This window comes from Oncorhynchus gorbuscha, linkage group LG06 (assembly GCF_021184085.1).
Source record: "Oncorhynchus gorbuscha isolate QuinsamMale2020 ecotype Even-year linkage group LG06, OgorEven_v1.0, whole genome shotgun sequence".
NCBI lineage: Eukaryota > Metazoa > Chordata > Actinopteri > Salmoniformes > Salmonidae > Oncorhynchus > Oncorhynchus gorbuscha.
The window spans coordinates 9,539,740-9,558,099 of NC_060178.1; the positions used below are offsets into that span (position 1 = coordinate 9,539,740).

An 18,360-nucleotide genomic window follows, 5' to 3' on the forward strand; every position below is an offset into this window, starting at 1 on the left:
GAACCCTGTATGGTTCTACATAGTACCTTTTATTTCTAAGAGTGTGGTTCCTCACCAGAAAAGAGAAAGATGAAAGACTCGTATGTTCTGACAAATATCAAACTACGTTTTTCCAGTATGTTACTACTAACCAAGTCAAATGAAGAACTTGAGTACAATCATCTTACTAATTGATAATGTGCCAAATCCCTTTCCTTTTCTGGGTCACTCACATAGTGAGGGACATGAGGTGTGATGAGGATGGGGACTGCTGAGTTGTTCACCACGCTCACCTTGCGTCCCGCTCCCCTCAAAAACACAGCCTCCAGACAGCCATTTCCCCAACACCAGATGGCCCTCTCTCAGGAGACAAGTAGACCTACGAGCCATAGGCCATGTGGGCTGTTGATATTAATAATGGCCTCGATACAAAATGTTGTCTAAATCCAAAAGGATCTTATGTTATTTTGCTGCCAAACCTGTGAAAAGGAAATACACAATGCCTCTCTGAACTTGCCTTTAACTACTCAATTTCAGGTTCCTCCAGCCAGGTGTCTGTGCATATCTTTTGACACCCCGTTTGAGAGACTTTGTAATAAATTACTAGATATTATCCCTGTACTATCCCTGGACTGGCAGCAGGCGTTCTTGAAATGCGAGTGAAGGAGGGGAGCAAGTTCTGAAACTTCTTGGGATTCGCCATGGCTCACATGCAGGGAGAAGAAGAGGGACTCTTGGACAGTGGTCAGACGACATGGCTGAGGACAGGGAGAGGAAGAGGGACTCTTGGACAGTGGTCAGACGACATGGCTGAGGACAGGGAGAGGAAGAGGGACTCTTGGTCAGTGGTCAGACGACATAGCTGAGGGCAGGGAGAGGAAGAGGGACTCTTGGACAGAGGTCAGACGACATGGCTGAGGACAGGGAGAGGAAGAGGGACTCTTGGTCAGTGGTCAGACGACATAGCTGAGGGCAGGGAGAGGAAGAGGGACTCTTGGACAGAGGTCAGACGACATGGCTGAGGACAGGGAGAGGAAGAGGGACTCTTGGACAGTGGTCAGACGACATGGCTGAGGGCAGAGAGAAGAAGAGGGACTCTTGGACAGTGGTCAGATGACATGGCTGAGGACAGGGAGAGGAAGAGGGACTCTTGGACAGTGGTCAGATGACATGGCTGAGGACAGGGAGAGGAAGAGGGACTCTTGCACAGTGGTCAGACGACATGGCTGAGGGCAGAGAGAAGAAGAGGGACTCTTGGACAGTGGTCAGATGACAAGGCCGAAGGCTGCTACTCTCTGTTAATCATATATGCATAGTCACTTTAAATATACATGCATGTACATACTACCTCAATTGGGCCGACCAACCAGTGAGCCCGGTTAGCCAATGTGCGGGAGATCTGCATTGTGTCCCACCCACCACCTGCCAACCCCTCTTTTACGCTTCTGCTACTCTCTGTTAATCAGATATGCATAGTCACTTTAACCATATCTACATGTACATACTACCTCAATCAGCCTGACTAACCGGTGTCTGTATGTAGCCTCACTACTGTTATAGCCTCACTACTGTTATAGCCTCACTACTGTATATAGCCTGTCTTTTTACTGTTGTTTTATTTCTTTACTTACCTATTGTTCATCTAATACCTACGTTGCACTATTGGTTAGAGCCTGTAAGTAAGCATTTCACTGTAAGGTAAAATACCTGTTGTATTCAGCGCACGTGACAAATACACTTTGATTTGATTAGATTTGATGCGGGGAAAAGGATTCTTGGATGGAGGTACAATCCTGGTGGGGCTTATGCAAGGACAGGGAATCATGGTGATCGTCTGAACCGCACAGGGCTTAGAGTGAGTCAGGTAGTTTTACCGGGTCAGGCAAGGGGATTACCGAGACCATAACTTAATGTAATGTTAATAATGTTGCCTCTACCATCTCTTATGACCAGAAAAATAACTTCTAGACATCAGGACTGCGATTACTCACCACAGACTAGCAGAATCCTCTTTTTCCTTTCACGACACTGACGTGCCCGATGCGAAGGACACGCTGCTTCTTCGGGAACAGGCCCCGATCCCCGAGATCTGCGTGAAGAGGACACGGAGAAAGAGGGGCCAAAGGTCGGGCTGCCTTCTGAGAATTTGTAGGCGATCAAATAAACCCCCACTTCCCTCCATTCTGCTAGCAAATGTGCAATCTTTGGACAATAAAATAGATGAGTTCTGCGGAAGATTAAACTACCAACGGGACATTAAAAACTGTAACATCTTATGCTTCATGGAGTTGTGGCTGAACGACGACAACATCAACATACAGCTGGCTGGTTATATGATGGACCGGCAGGATAGAACAGCAGCATCTGGTAAGACAAGGGGCGGCGATCTATGTATTTTTGTAAACAACAGCTGGTGCACGACATCTTAGGAAGTCTCGAGCTACTGCTCATCTGAGGTAGAGTATCTCATGATAAACTGTAGACCACACTACCTACCGAGATAGTTTGAATCTGTATTCTTTGTAGCTGTTTAGATACCACCACAGTCAGAGGCTGGCACTACTAAGACAGCATTGAATGAGCTGTATTCAACCACAAGCAAAAAAGAAAACGGTCACCCAGAGGAGACGCTCCTAGTAGCCGGAGACTTTAATGCAGGGAAACTTAAATCCATTTTACCAAATTTCTATCAGCATGTTAAATGTGCAACTAGAGGAAAAGGAACTCTGGACCACCTATACTCCACACACAGAGACACATACAATGCTCTCCCTCATCACTCCATTTGGCAAATCTGACCGTAATTGTATTCTCCTGATTCCTGCTTACAAGCAAAAAAAATACAAATGAAGCAGGAAGCACCAGTGACTAGATCAATAAAAAAGTGGTCAGAGGAAGCAGATGCTAAACTACAGGACTGTTTTGCACAGAAACCCTGCATGATTTTGGGTACCAGCACCCAGGGTACCAACCTCTTGGGTTCAAGCCCCAAATTACCCTATCTGAAAAAAATGTCATATTCCATCCTGACCAGGGCTTGAACTCACAGTAAATCAATAAAAAAAAGTGGTCAGACGAAGCAGATGCTAAGCTACAGGACTGTTTTGCACAGAAACCCTGCATGATTTGGGTATCTAGCACAGACTGGAATATGTTCCGTGATTCCTCCGATGGCATTGAGGAGTACACCACATCAGTCACTGGCTTCATCAATCGATGTGCATCAATGATGTCGTTCTCACAGTGAATGTATGTACATACCCCGTTTCCAACTACAATAGTCATTTACAACATTAACCATGTCTACACTGTATTTCTGATCAATTTGATGTTATTTTAATGGACAAAAAAATGTGCTTGTCTTTCAAAAACAAGGAAATTTCTAAGTGACCCCAAATTTTTGAACGGTAGTGTGTATTTATATATATATACAGTACCAGTCAAAAGTGTGGACACACCTACTCAGTCAATGGGTTTTCTTTCATTTCTACATTGTGGAATAATAGTGAAGGCATCAAAACTATAAATAACACATGGAATCATGTAGTAACACAAAAAAGTGTTAAACAAATATATATTTTATATTTGAGATTCTTCAAAGTAGCCAGCCTTTGCCGTGATGAAAGCTTTGCATACTGTTGGCATTCTCTCAACCAGCTTCACCTGGAATGCTTTTCCAACAGTCTTGAAGTAGTTCCCAGATAGGCTGAGCACTTGTTGGCTGCTTTTCCTTCACTCTGCTGTCCAACTCATCCCAAACCATCTCAATTGGGTTGAGGTCGGGTGATTGTGGAGGCCAGGTCATCTGATCCAGCACTCCATCACTCTCCTTCTTGGTCAAAAGCTCTTACACAGCCTGTGTTGGGTCATTGTCCTGTTAAAGAAAAAAAATGATAGTCTCAATAAGCGCAAACCAGATGGGATGGCGTATCGCTGCAGAATGCTGTGGTAGCCATGCTGGTTAAGTGTCCCTTGAATTCTAAATAAATCACCAACAGTATCACCAGCAAAGCACCCCCACCCCATCACACCTCCTCCTCCATGCTTCACGGTGGGCACCACTCATGCGGAGATCATCCGTTCACCTACTCTGCATCTCACAAAAACACGGCGGTTGGAACCAAAAATCTCAAATTTGGACTCATCAGACCAAAGGACAGATTTCCACCAGTCTAATGTCCATTGCTTGTGTTTCTTGGCCCAAGTAAGTCTCTTCTTATTACTGATGTCCTTTAATAGTGGTTTCTTTGCAGCAATTCGACCATGAAAGCCTGATTCATGCAGTATCCTCTGAACAGTTGATGTTGAGATGTGTCTGTTACTCAAACTCTGAATGTATTCTCTGCAGCAGAGGTAACTGCTCACGTGTTACTCACGACGCCAGGACAGCGGAGTCAATCACCACCTTCCGGAGACACCTGAAACCCCACCTCTTTAAGGAATACCTAGGATAGGATAAAGTAATCCTTCTCACCCCCCCACCCTTTAAGATTTAGATGCACTATTGTAAAGTGACTGTTCCACTGGATGTCATAAGGTGAATGCACCAATTTGTAAGTCGCTCTGGATAAGAGCGTCTGCTAAATGACTTAAATGTAATGTAAATGTCTTCCTTTCCTGTGGTGGTCCTTGAGAGCCAGTTTCATCATAGCGCTTGATGGTTTTTGTGACTGCACTTGAAGAAACTTGAAAAGTTATTGAAATATTCCATATTGACTGTGTGTGTATGTGATGGGATGTATAGACATTATGGACAGTATGTGGATAGAATATGGATAGAATATAGTATATCTATAGAATACGTAGGATAGAATAGTATATGTACAACATTTCAATAGGATGTTTTGATGTTTTCCTATTATTCTACAATGAGAAAAACTTTGGCCAAACTTTTGACTTAATAGAATACAGGGATGTATAGACATTATGGTATATAGAATATGGATAGAATATAGTATATCTATAGAATACGTTAGGAATGGCCTTTTAATAGAATACAGTATACAGTATATATACATGAAGAACAACTTTACTTTGTAAAACAGTATAGTGCAGTGTTTCCCAAACTCTGTCCTCAGGACCCCAAAGGGTGCAAGTTTAGTTTTTTTTGCCCTAACACTACACAGCTGATTCAAATGATCAAAGCTTGATGATTAGTTGTTGGGGCAAAAAAACAACACTTGTACCCTTTGGGGTCCCGAGGACCGAGTTTGGGAAACCATGCATAGTGTTACCTGGTCTAATTAACAAAGTAAAGTTGTTCTAATTAAAACCTTATTGTCATTGGCTAATAAGTGTGGGTGGGGTTGAGGAGAAAATGGTTAAATTCTGTCCTTTTCATCCAGCTCAGGGTTGAACACCGTTATTATAATTTTTTAGAACAATGTGCTCAATAGCAGTTTGCTGTGTTTTGTATGTACAGGCAGTTGCTTTAGACCCTCTTCCTGGAGAGCTACCTGTCCTGTCCTGTCCTGTAGGTTTTCAGTCCAACACTCTTCTTGGAGATCTACTGTCCTGTAGGTTTTCAGTCCAACCCTAATTTAGCATAACTGATTTAGCTAGTTATGGTCTTGTTGAGCAGCTAATTAGTAGAATCAGGTGTGTTTTCAATTAGGGTTGGACTGAAAACTCACAGGACTGTAAATCTCCAGGAAGTGGGTTGGACAGCCATGCTTTTGGCTGTTCTTGTAGACTCTTTAGTCCCAGTAAGGGGAGAGTTAGGCTTTGTTTAGAACTGGATAAGGGGTAATCCCTAGTTCTGCTGTTTAGCATTTAGGCCTTGTTTTAGCTGCAGCAGGAACCCAATTGAGGGGCTGCACTTTAGACTCACAGTCATCTGTCATTTTGTGAATTTTCTTTTGCTGACTGTTGCTATGGATAACTGTGTGAGACAAGCAATGTGTCTTGAAATTCAGTATCTCTAATAAATCCAAGTATTGTTTTTGTACAATGATGGGTCCTGATTCTATCACCTCCCTTGGCTACTCTCGGTTCGCTCCCTTACAAGTAGTTATTGACTCAACATTTTCAGCTTTTTAATAATTTGTAAAAATGTCTGTACAAAATTCCCCTTTGACATTGTGGGTTATTGTGTAGATCAGTGGCACAATATACATTTTTCAATCTTTAAATTCGGACTGTAACACAACCAATGTAAGGGGGGAAAAAAATACATTTAAAAAAGTCAAGGGGTGTGAATACTTCCTGAAGGCGGGCACTATGTATTAAACGTGAGTGGAGAGAGTTACTTTTATAACCTTGCGCATGCGCCGTGGGAACTTGGTATTGAGCTACCAGCTAACATCCTTGAGTCGAAGTCTGATCCCATCTATATTTGCTTGTCCCTAACGTTAGCTGACTGTCCCCGCATCATGTTTCGAGCCGCCGTCCGACTTTCAGTGTCCGGTGCCCGGAGTTTGACACGGCCACAACTCGGACTTACAGGTATTATTGTGTTATCACTTAATTTCGTAGTTTGGGACGTTCATGCGGAAATCACTGTCGGCAGTCGTTATTAGCTGGCTAGCTACGTTAGCATGTTACTAGCACAATCAGTTGCGAATGGATAACTACAAAATACACGTTTTCGGTGAACTACAAGTGGTAAGACGTGTTAGATGAGCTATATCCCTTTAATCCTTAAAACAAATGTAATGTTTAAAAACGCTCTGTAATATTCAAGTGGATTTAAAAAATATATTTTTTTTATTGATGTCCTTGCAATGACCGACTGCTTGAGGTGAGGCCTGTAACTAGCAAGTGAACTATCTAATGCCATAACCATGGCCTATATTTGTCTAATACTAGCTAGCGAATTAGCACTGGATAGCAGATGACTTGCCAGCCATGTCTAACTAGCTTACGTTTGCATATAGACTGGTATGGTTGTTCAACTCGAGATAATAGATTGTGCTTTTAAATGGACTGTAAACATTAACTAGTACTAAACAGGCAGCAACTCTAGCTTAGCAAACCAGCTCAACTAACTAGTAGCGAACTACTGCTGGTTAATAGTGCATTGCCGCATAATAACCCATTAATAGACCTGCTCACTGATTTGGTGCCTATTGACGATGGTATTTTAAGATCCCCGGAGCTCGTTCTGAACATGGGCGGCCACCTGTACTAATTAGCTGGCGGGCTCCAAACACCGGTGTAAAGGCTTCTGTGTGGCTGGTGCCTAGCCGAATTTAGCTAACCGTGTATGTTACTCCCTTAAAATACCTTCGGCAATAGTACTGTCTGTCCATTTTTTTTTCTTTACAATTTGAAGCCAGTATCCACTTCCTCAATAGTCCGAATTAATCTAAGAACTGAAATCGGTCAATTTGTTTTTGCAGTTATCTTAATTGCACAATTTCAGATAATATTTGGTGCAATATTTTTCAATGAGAAAATGGTCATTAAAACTAACTTTTATTGAAGAGTCCCTACTGTTGACCAATCACCGATGAAGGGGTGTAGACTTCGGCTCCGTACTTCCGTTTTCCTCAAGATAATTTGTGCCCGAACATCCGGAAAAACCCGAAGTCCAAAACGAACAAACTATGTCATGTACGACCGGTTTCGACTGGGGAGCATGCAGACGCCTTATGCGTAACTGGAGAGGAAGTGTCGTTCACTTTAACTGGAGGCACTCACACAGTTTATGTGCAAAGCTGCTACAGTAAGTGTTTTTAAGACTATTTCTCGCTGATATGAAAGATAAGGGGCATATCAGTATGTGGTTTGAAAACCATTTATCAAGTGACGATTATTTACTTTAAAACGTTAACACAGCGTCGGAATTTTAGTTCACTAACCGTGGCCGACGCTAACCACTGAATCCCCTACTGTTATATTAAGGGTTTTCTAGAGCGAGGTGCTGCAGTGCACTGCCATAGCAAATGGCATAACTTGTTAGCTATATTTGCTCAACATATATTGGAACATATTTGGTTCTTAGAAAGCATAATAATGCCTGGCTACCCAGACTCCTTGCTCCGGACAAACACGGATGTTATTATATTCTCCACAATGACTCTGGTTACGTCCCTGACCCTGCACTGAAAGCTCACACATTTGGGTCTGTCGGATTGGTCCAGAAACAGATTGGTTGGACCAGACCCAGCCCACAGGTGGGTAAAGCAGTGTTTAAATAAATAATAGTTAATGACTGATACTCTGATTGGTTAGATGATCTGATTGCTGATTACTTTGTACAACACTCCTCATCACCTTAAATGACTAAAATGATGGCCGTCTCAGACTGAAGTATGTAGGGAACGACAGAGCATTTAGTCAGTCGTCATGCTATAATTTACAGTGCCGTCAAACCTGCCTTCCATTCCCTCACCCTGTTGGACTGTGAACAATTTAACCATTAATGGTGCCATGACTGCCATCTAGCTAGGTCATGCAAATACACTGGTCATGCAAGGACACAATGTCAGTTTTTACTTTATTTACATCTACAGCCCTAGTAGATGTAGCTAAATACACTTGACTAGTGGAGGCTCTGCTACCCGACCCCTGACGTTATACATCAGGTTAGGGCAGGGTAGGGCCTGTTCTCTTTTTTTCCCCCCATCAATAACTAGGGTACGGGCAGGGCTCGGTTATCACTGAATGGATCATTTAGAAGCTTAGTGCTCTGCTTGCTGCGCAGTTAAGTCCCATCTGTCTAAAATCATAACTTGGTGTCATTAGTGCTTCAACCTCATCAAATATAAGACAAATTATTTCACAATGTTCGCTATTTATCGGAGTTTAGAGTAGTTAAATCAAAAACAACAAAAATATTTGTCATATGTGCCAAATTACAACCGGTGTAGACCTTACCATGAAATGCTTACTTACAAGCCCTTAACCAACAATGCAGTTCAAGAAATGGAGTTTAGAAAAGATTTACCAAATAAACTAAAGTAACACAATAAGTTAACAATAATGAGGCTATATACAGGGGGTACCGAGTTAACTGTACCACTGCAAATTAAGTAAGTTTGTGTTTGTAGGGGTGAAGTGACTATGCATAGATAATAAACAGCGAGTAGCTGAGCAGCCCAAGTGTTGTTGCTATGCATACTCAGCCCCTCCTATGTTTTGAACTAGGATCTGAATATCTGTGGCCCTGCATAGAGTCTGAGGTGATGCTCTAGTCAGACTATAGGCTCTCTAAGCCCCACCCCTTTTCTTTGGGGAAAACTCCCAAAATCCGTGGTGGTATAAGACTGAGGTGACATTTTTCTTGAATAATCCCTGTATCTTTTCCTGCAGCTCCCCTGGTCCAGAGGTGTTACGCCCATGGTGGGAAGCTGGAATCGGACGAGGAGTTTGATGCCCGCTGGGTAACCTATTTTAACAAGGCAGATATTGATGCTTGGGAGCTGAGGAAAGGTGGGTGACGATGAAATCACATGGTCAGCCCTATGATTATGACGAAGAGCATAGTGCACAGCTGCATTAATTACTTGGAAGAGAGAGCGTGTGTGTGTGTGTGTTTTTTTATGTGTGTGTAAATCTCTATATACAGTTGACTAGATATCAGTAGTTCTCAACTAGGGTTGTGGAAGTCATGCATTTTGTCAGCTGGTAACTCATGCAAATGAATGCCGGTCTCATGGTAATTGACCGTTAATTAACAAAGCATGTTTAGCATCTTAACTCATAGCCTACAAACCACCGATGCAGACCTTTGGAACATCTACAATTGAAAGTCTAATAAATCAATTTATACTCAACAAAAATATAAATGCACCAATATAAAATATTTGGCTTAATTACATTTCATATAAGGTTCAGTCAAGGGGCGCAGCCATGGGTGGGTCCGGGAGGGCTGAGGCCCACCCACTTTGGGAGCCTGGCTCCCAATCAGAATGAGTTTTTTCCACACAAAGGGGCTTTATAACAGACCAACATGCTAAAGAAAGTTCTCAAGAAATGTGTTGTGAAAATGTCGTATTTCAGAAGAACAGAATACCGTATTCTGAGTCATCCTTATGTTGGGCCCTGATCTGGTTATGCCATATGGCTGTAGGCTACACTAGTTAAGTTAGCAGACAAGATTTGCTAATGATTATTTTATAGTAAGACTAATACAATTGAACGTGGCTGAAATAAAATAGAAGATATGATTTCCGGAGGAGTTGAACGGTTAACAAAATTATTATTTGAAACAGGTCCTCCTATATGCTTTACTTTAAAGTAAAAATCATAATATTTTAATGCAACTTTAGTTGTGATATGAACCTTAGGCCAAATGTTTTGGTTTCTAATACATTCTTAGGCTGCATGATAAAACTAAATATGTTTTGAAAAAAGTTGCATGAAAGGCATGACCTCTGCTCAGTTAATTGGTCAGGCTACACACAATCAGTCTCTCATTCACAATGTGACAAGGACTTGATGTTATTCTCACCATCGGACTATTCTCCATTTTTATTTGGTATTTACATATAATTCAACACATTCGTAGGTTATCTTTTTTTTTTTTTTTTAATGGTGGTTAGACATTTTTGCTAATTTATTAACAAAACTTATATTACATTTACATAAGTATTCAGACCCTTTAGTCAGTACTTTGTTAAAGCAGTGATTACAGCCTGGAGTCTTCTTGGGTGTGACACTACACGCTTGGCACACCTGTATTTGGAGCTTTTCCACATTTCTTCTCTGCAGATTCTCTCAAGTTCTGTCAAGTTGGATGGGGAGCTTCGCTGCACAGCTATTTTCAGGTCTCCAGAGATGTTTGATCGGGTTCAAGTCCAGGCTCTGGCTGGGCCACTCAAGGACATTCAGAGACTTATCCCAACCTTCGTCCCAGTCTGAGGTCCTGAGCGCTCTGGAGAAGGTTTTCATCAAGGATCTCTCTGTACTTTGCTCCATTCATCTTTCCCTCGATCCTGACTAGTCTCCCAGTCGCTGCCGCTGAAAAACATCCCCATGCATGATGCTCACCACCATGCTTCGCCATAGGGACGGTGCCAGGTTCCCTCCAGGCGTGATGCTTGGCATTCGGGTCAACGAGTTCATCTTGGTTTCATCAAACCAGAGAATCTTGTTTCATGGTCTGAGAGTCCTTCAGGTGCCTTTCGGAAAATTCCAAGCGGGCTGTCATGCCGTCTGGCCACTACTATAAAGGCCTGATTAGTGGCGTGCTGCAGAGATGGTTGTCCTTCTGGAAGGTTCTCCCATCTCCACAGAGGAACTCTGGAGCTCTGTCGGAGTGCCCATCCGGTTCTTGGTCACCTCCCTGACCAAGGACCTTCTCCCCCTGATTGCTCAGTGTGGCCGGGCGGCCAGATCTAGGAAGAGTCTTGGTGGTTCCAAACTTCCATTTAAGAATGATGGAGTCCACTGTGTTCTTGTGGACCTTCAATGCTGTAGAAATGTTTTGGTACCCGTCCCCAGATCTGTGCCTCGACACAGTCTGTGCTCTACGGACAATTCTTTCGTTCCTCATGGGTTGGTTTTTGCTCTTGACATGCACTGTCAACTGTGGGACCTAATATAGACAGGTGTGTGCCTTTTTACAAATTGTCTAATCAATTGAATTTACCGTAGATGGTCTCCTAGTTGTAGAAACATCTCAAGGATATTCAATTGAAACAGGATGCACCTGAGCTCAATTTCGAGTCTCATAGCAAAGAGTCTGAATACTTTAAGTAAATAAAGTATTTCTGTTTTAGTTTTTATAAACAGGCAAACCATTTCTAAACCTGTTTTCGATTAGTCATTTAGTGTGTATTGTGTGTAGACAGAGGGCGGAAAATAAACATGTAATTTATTTTAGAACAAGGCTGTACCGTAACAATGTGAAATGTCAAGGGGCCTGAATACTTTCCGAATGCTCTGTAGACATGTCAGCCTACTAATTATACAAATAGGCCCTATTATAATCAAATTCGCTAGCTTCTACTTGCTTTAGCATGGTTTAAATGATTCCTGTCTGTATGATACAGTAATACAGTTCACTCAAAGATTAGCCTAAAGGAGCTAGTTTAATTGATTTACCCAAGAGAACATATAGCTAGCTCCATCTATGGGCTTTTATGGTTTTCCTCTCGTGCGTAATTTGCAGTAGCCTTTATCCTATGTATTGGATAACGCCACAATCATTTGGGGCTTCCTTGAGCTCATTAATAAATGTATTTTTTTGTGATATAGTACTCCTAAAATGTATTTCATGTATGGCTCGTTAGGCTCCGGTAGCATCAGGCTTGAATTTTATACCAAAAGCTATAATCAAATCCAGACATATTTATATACTTTAGAATGACACTTACGGTTTTAGCGGGAAATCCTGGGTTACCCGGGAGTAAAGTGATTTATTCTCGGGATGGAAAACATTTCTAAAATACGGTTATGCACTTGAATAGCGAATAGAGGACTCTCTTCCTGCAGTTCATTTTCATGCCAGCCAGGTACGCTGCTCTTGTCGTGAAGCGGCGCGATATTAATTCATTAATATTAGCCAAGTTGAGAAATAAATGGGCCTAGCCTGTAGAACGCTAATGTGATCTTTTTAATACAGACCATCAACTTTCTCACATCAGTTGCGTTATTTTAAATCCATGCATCAACCGGCAATGAGGAGCTGGCTCTCGCTGAACAGGTGCTCTTATTACGCTCCAACTCAATGCCAGGGCTCTGTTATTTAATTTAATTTTTTATTTCATTAAATCAAATCAAATCAAATCAAATTTTATTTGTCACATACACATGGTTAGCAGATGTTAATGCGAGTGTAGCGAAATGCTTGTGCTTCTAGTTCCGACAATGCAGTGATAACCAACAAGTAATCTAACTAACAATTCAAAACTACTGTCTTATACACAGTGTAAGGGGATAAGGAACATGTACATAAGGATATATGAATGAGTGATGGTACAGAGCAGCATACAGTAGATGGTATCGAGTACAGTATATACATATGAGATGAGTGTGTAGACAAAGTAAACAAAGTGGCATAGTTAAAGTGGCTAGTGATACATGTGTTACATAAGGATGCAGTCGATGTTGTAGAGTACAGTATATACATATGCATATGAGATGAATAATGTAGGGTAAGTAACATTATATAAGGTAGCATTGTTTAAAGTGGCTAGTGATATATATATATATATATATATATATATATATATATATATATATATATATATTTACATCATTTCCATCAATTCCCATTATTAAAATGGCTGGAGTTGGGTCAGTGTCAATGACAGTGTGTTGGCAGCAGCCACTCAATGTTAGTGGTGGCTATTTAACAGTCTGATGGCCTTGAGATAGAAGCTGTTTTTCAGTCTCTCGGTCCCAGCTTTGATGCACCTGTACTGACCTCGCCTTCTGGATGATAGCGGGGTGAACAGGCAGTGGTTCGGGTGGTTGATGTCCTTGATGATCTTTATGGCCTTTCTGTAACAACGGGTGGTGTAGGTGTCCTGGAGGGCAGGTAGTTTGCCCCCGGTGATGCGTTGTGCAGTCCTCACTACCCTCTGGAGAGCCTTACGGTTGAGGGCGGAGCAGTTGCCGTACCAGGCGGTGATACAGCCCGCCAGGATGCTCTCGATTGTGCATCTGTAGAAGTTTGTGAGTGCTTTTGGTGACAAGCCGAATTTTTTCAGCCTCCTGAGGTTGAATAGGCGCTGCTGCGCCTTCTTCACGACGCTGTCAGAGTGGACCAATTCAGATTGTCTGTGATGTGTATGCCGAGGAACTTAAAACTAGCTACCCTCTCCACTACTGTTCCATCGATGTGGATAGGGGTGTTCCCTCTGCTGTTTCCTGAAGTCCACAATCATCTCCTTAGTTTTGTTGACGTTGAGTGTGAGGTTATTTTCCTGACACCACACTCCAAGGGCCCTCACCTCCTCCCTGTAGGCCGTCTCGTCGTTGTTGGTAATCAAGCCTACCACTGTTGTGTCGTCCGCAAACTTGATGATTGAGTTGGAGGCGTGCGTGGCCACGCAGTCGTGGGTGAACAGGGAGTACAGGAGAGGGCTCAGAACGCACCCTTGTGGGGCCCCGTGTTGAGGATCAGCGGGGAGGAGATGTTGTTGCCTACCCTCACCACCTGGGGGCGGCCCGTCAGGAAGTCCAGTACCCAGTTGCACAGGGCGGGGTCGAGACCCAGGGTCTCGAGCTTGATGACGAGCTTGGAGGGTACTATGGTGTTGAATGCCGAGCTGTAGTCGATGAACAGCATTCTCACATAGGTATTCCTCTTGTCCAGGTGGGTTAGGGCAGTGTGCAGTGTGGTTGAGATTGCATCGTCTGTGGACCTATTTGGGCGGTAAGCAAATTGGAGTGGGTCTAGGGTGTCAGGTAGGGTGGAGGTGATATGGTCCTTGACTAGTCTCTCAAAGCACTTCATGATGACGGAAGTGAGTGCTACGGGGCGGTAGTCGTTTAGCTCAGTTACCTTAGCTTTCTTGGGAACAGGAACAATGGTGGCCCTCTTGAAGCATGTGGGAACAGCAGACTGGTATAGGGATTGATTGAATATGTCCGTAAACACACCGGCCAGCAAACACACCGGCCAGCTGGTCTGCGCATGCTCGGAGGGCGCGGCTGGGGATGCCGTTAGCATTGATGTCAGAGATGAGAGGGACAATAGAGCACTGAGTACCAGGCCATCAGCACGTTTTTGTAGGTTATGAATGACCAGTGACACCAGAGCATTTTGGAGAAGCCTAGTTGCCATGACTCAACGGTCATGACTTGTGGCGGTAAGATGGTCACCATGCCAGCCCTATGCTCAACCTGTCCTGGTTACTGAACCCCAATCCTATTTTCCTCTGCCCTGAGTCTTCCCCAGAGATAATGGTAGTATGGCAGAACCAGCGCCCTAGATGAGCAAAACCATTTTTTTAAGGAATGCTTTGAGTGAACAAATCTATCCTTTTGGAGTCTCAAGTGACTTTCTGTCATTAGTTTTAAAAAAGCAACTGTTGTGAAAAGTAGACCTCTTCTATCATCCTGTGGTAACTAACCCTGACGTTGTTTGTCCAGGGATGAACACGCTGATTGGATACGACCTGGTGCCTGAGCCTAAGATCCTGGAAGCAGCTCTCCGAGCCTGCCGCAGATTAAATGACCTGGCTAGCGCCATACGTATCCTGGAGGCTGTCAAGGTGAGTTGGAGGATGCTCCTCGTGAACACTTCAAAATGATAACGATCGGTTCTAGAAGAACACGTGTTGAATGGCAATGACCCCTTTGACCCCCCCCCCCCTAGTCACTAGTCTATCCCCTTTCTGTATGTTTACTCTGAACATGAGGTATATTACAAAATCCCAATTTTATATATATTTTTTGGAATCATTCTGCCCAGAAATAAACAAAACATATATATATTTTTTTGTTGTTGTAATTATTCTGCCCAGAAATAAACAAAACGTATGTATGTATGTATGTATATATATATATGTGTGTGTGTGTATGTTTTGCTACACATCGTCCCTGACATTTTCCTCAAAGCAGTTGGTTTATGTTGTTTCCCCCAGGACAAATCTGGCCCCCACAAAAAAATCTACCCATACTTAATTCAGGAGCTGCGACCAACACTAGATGAGCTTGGTATCTCTACACCTGAAGAGCTTGGCATGGACTAAGTATAGATGGGTAGGTATCCAATGGACATGCACTGTCTAAGCAATAAGGGCCGAGGGGGTGTGGTATATGGCCAATATACCACGGCTAGGGGCTGTTCTTAAGCACGATGCAACGCGGAGTGCTAGGACACAGCCCTTAGCCGTTGTATATTGGCCATATACCACAAACCCCTGAGGTACCTTATTGCTATTATAAACTGGTTACCAATGTAATTAGAACAGTAAAAATAAATGTTTTGTCATACCTGTGGTGTACGGTCTGATATTCCGGTTGTCAGCCAATCAGCATTCGAACCACCCAGTTTATTACAGTCTTTATACCCTGAATCCCAAATGAACCCCTACAGGCCTAGGAAAGGGGTGTCAAACATACAGCCCGATTCAGCCTGTCTAATCGGCACACGTTTTGTTTGTCATTTTAAATAATATTTATATTGGGGGGGAAAACTCTATGCTTTCAAATAACTAAAACCGAATTGAAACTGGTGTAGAAATTATAATAATTATTTTTACTGTGTCCAGCTTGCTGATAATCACTGAACTGAAAGCTAGATTTGTTTTATGCTTTTACAATCTAAAACCAATGAGTGGAGGAGTGTCTTAGGGCAAATTGACAGCAAATAAATATAACCCATTTTTAGTGCGGCCCTTCGGGCCTAGTTAAAGACTACATGAGTCACGCCCTAGGCAGTTGTATAGATCTTAGAGGATTGGATAGGTGTAAGCAATATGGCGATGGCTCCATCTTGTATATTACCCTTATATAGGCCTGGTGGAAATGCAGCAATACTGCTTACACCTGTCCAGGCCTGTTCTCTTAACTGAAATAATGTCTTCCTCCCTAGTTTTCTCTGGGCTGCTGTTTTCTCTGGGACTCTCTGGGCTGCTGTTTTCTCTGGGACTCTCTGGGCTGCTGTTGTCTCTCTGGGAACCTTGTACTTCGTCTTTGCCTCGTATAAATGTGATATTTAATTTGGGCCTTTATTAAGTTATTTTGCTTGTAAAATATTGATGAACCTAATAAAGGAAAACATACATATTTTTTATTTTATTTATGTGTCAAATGTTCTTCTTGGTATCATTTTTAGATATGTTTGCATTTCAACATTGCAGGTGATTTTTATTATTATTATTTTCTTCCCGTTTTTAAATGTAACTAGGGAAGTCTGTTAAGAACAAGGATGGCCTACACCGGCCAAACCCTAACCCGGACGATGCTGGGCCAGTTGTGCTCCACCCTATGTGATTGCCTACTGACTGAACTACAGATTGCCTTGCGTCATAAAGAACTATTAATTATTTGTAGATCAGTCACAGTTTAACCAAAATGCCTCATGTCTGCTGGGGCGGCAGGTAGCCAAGTGGTAAGAGCTTTGGGCCGGTAATCGCAAGGTTGCTGGAGCGGATCCCCGAGCTGACAAGGTAAAAATCTGTAATTCTGCCTCTGAACAAGGCAGTTTAACCCACTCTTCCCTGGTAGGCCATTATTGTAATTGATTGTTGAGGGGGTGGGTGCGGTCTGTCAGGAAGTCTAGGACCCATTTACAAGGACCATTCTAGTAATTTTAAAGTAGTCCATTTTCGTCATTGTCTGACTGCTCAACTCAGGAATTGCCACCTAGTTGACTACTTTAAAATGGTAGAAGCCCTCTGGCAATGTCCATGCTAAAACACATTATCTGTGATTTAGTCTCTCTGACAACAGGCTGATGACAACTCTGATAAGTTTGTTTTTGGGTAAGTTGCCAAAAGGTGACCAAGCCATAGAGCTAGATGGAGGACTCATTTGTATCAGTGTTGTTATAGCATCTGTGACAGCAAGGGCAGCCAATCAGTGCATGTATAAGAACTTAAACATTCCGAACATCTATTAAATCAAATAAACCTCCAAGCAGCAAATGAGCAATTACCTTTTTTTTGGTTTACTAAATAAGACTCTCATATACCTTACAAAACTCCTCACTTCTGGGCAGTGTTGTAAAGTACTTCAATAAAAATATTTTAAAGTACTTCCGATGTAGTTCTTGTTTTGTATTTCTACTTTAATATTGCTTTTTTTGGCAACTTTTACTTCACTACATTCCTAAATAAAAGATGTTTTTTTTTTACTCCATACATTTTCTCTGACACCCAAATGTACTAGTTACATTTTGACAGGAAAATGGTCCAATTCACACACTTATCAAGAGAACATCCCTGGTCATCCCTACTGCATCTGATCTGACGGACTCCAAACACAAACGCTCCGTTTGTAAATTATGTCTGAGTGTTGGAGTGTGTCCCTGGCTATCCGTCAATAAAAAATAACAAATGTGTGCTGTCTGGTTTGCTTAATATGCGGAAGTTAAAATTATTTATACTTTTTATTAAATTGTATTTGTAACATGCGCTGAATACAACAGGTGTAGGTAGACCTTACAGTGAAATGCTTACAAGCCCTTAACCAACAATGCAGTTTAAAATAAATAAAAAACATTTTAGTAATTCCATTTACTTTTGATACTTAAGTATATTTAAAACCAAATACTTTTACTGGGTGCATTTTACTTGAGTCATTTTCTATGTTTTTACTTGGGTCATCTTTTACTCAGGTACGACTATTGAGTACTTTTTCCACCACTGCATTGGGGTTTATTTTCGTGGACATATTTTGGGCAGAGAAACCTCTCACTTTCGCTTCTTCCTCTGTCCATGGTCTCTGAGATCTTCCGTCCAACCGTAACGTGAATGATTTGCTTTCAATTCCTTATATTGCATTCGAGTAGCACTATAGCACCGGAGAACGTATAAG

The 18,360-nt window shown here is 42.3% G+C and overlaps 1 protein-coding gene across 1 annotated transcript; it reads left to right on the plus strand.

Moving 5' to 3' along the window:
- The first annotated feature begins 6,250 nt into the window (after positions 1-6,250).
- Positions 6,251-16,620, plus strand: LOC124037507 (cytochrome c oxidase subunit 5A, mitochondrial-like). The gene is made up of 5 exons (XM_046352274.1): positions 6,251-6,423; positions 9,235-9,354; positions 14,968-15,089; positions 15,462-15,579; positions 16,415-16,620. The coding sequence occupies exons 1-4, from the start codon at positions 6,351-6,353 to the stop codon at positions 15,567-15,569; spliced, it is 423 nt and encodes a 140-aa protein (XP_046208230.1). The 5' UTR covers positions 6,251-6,350; the 3' UTR covers positions 15,570-15,579; positions 16,415-16,620.
- Positions 16,621-18,360: the final 1,740 nt, after the last annotated feature.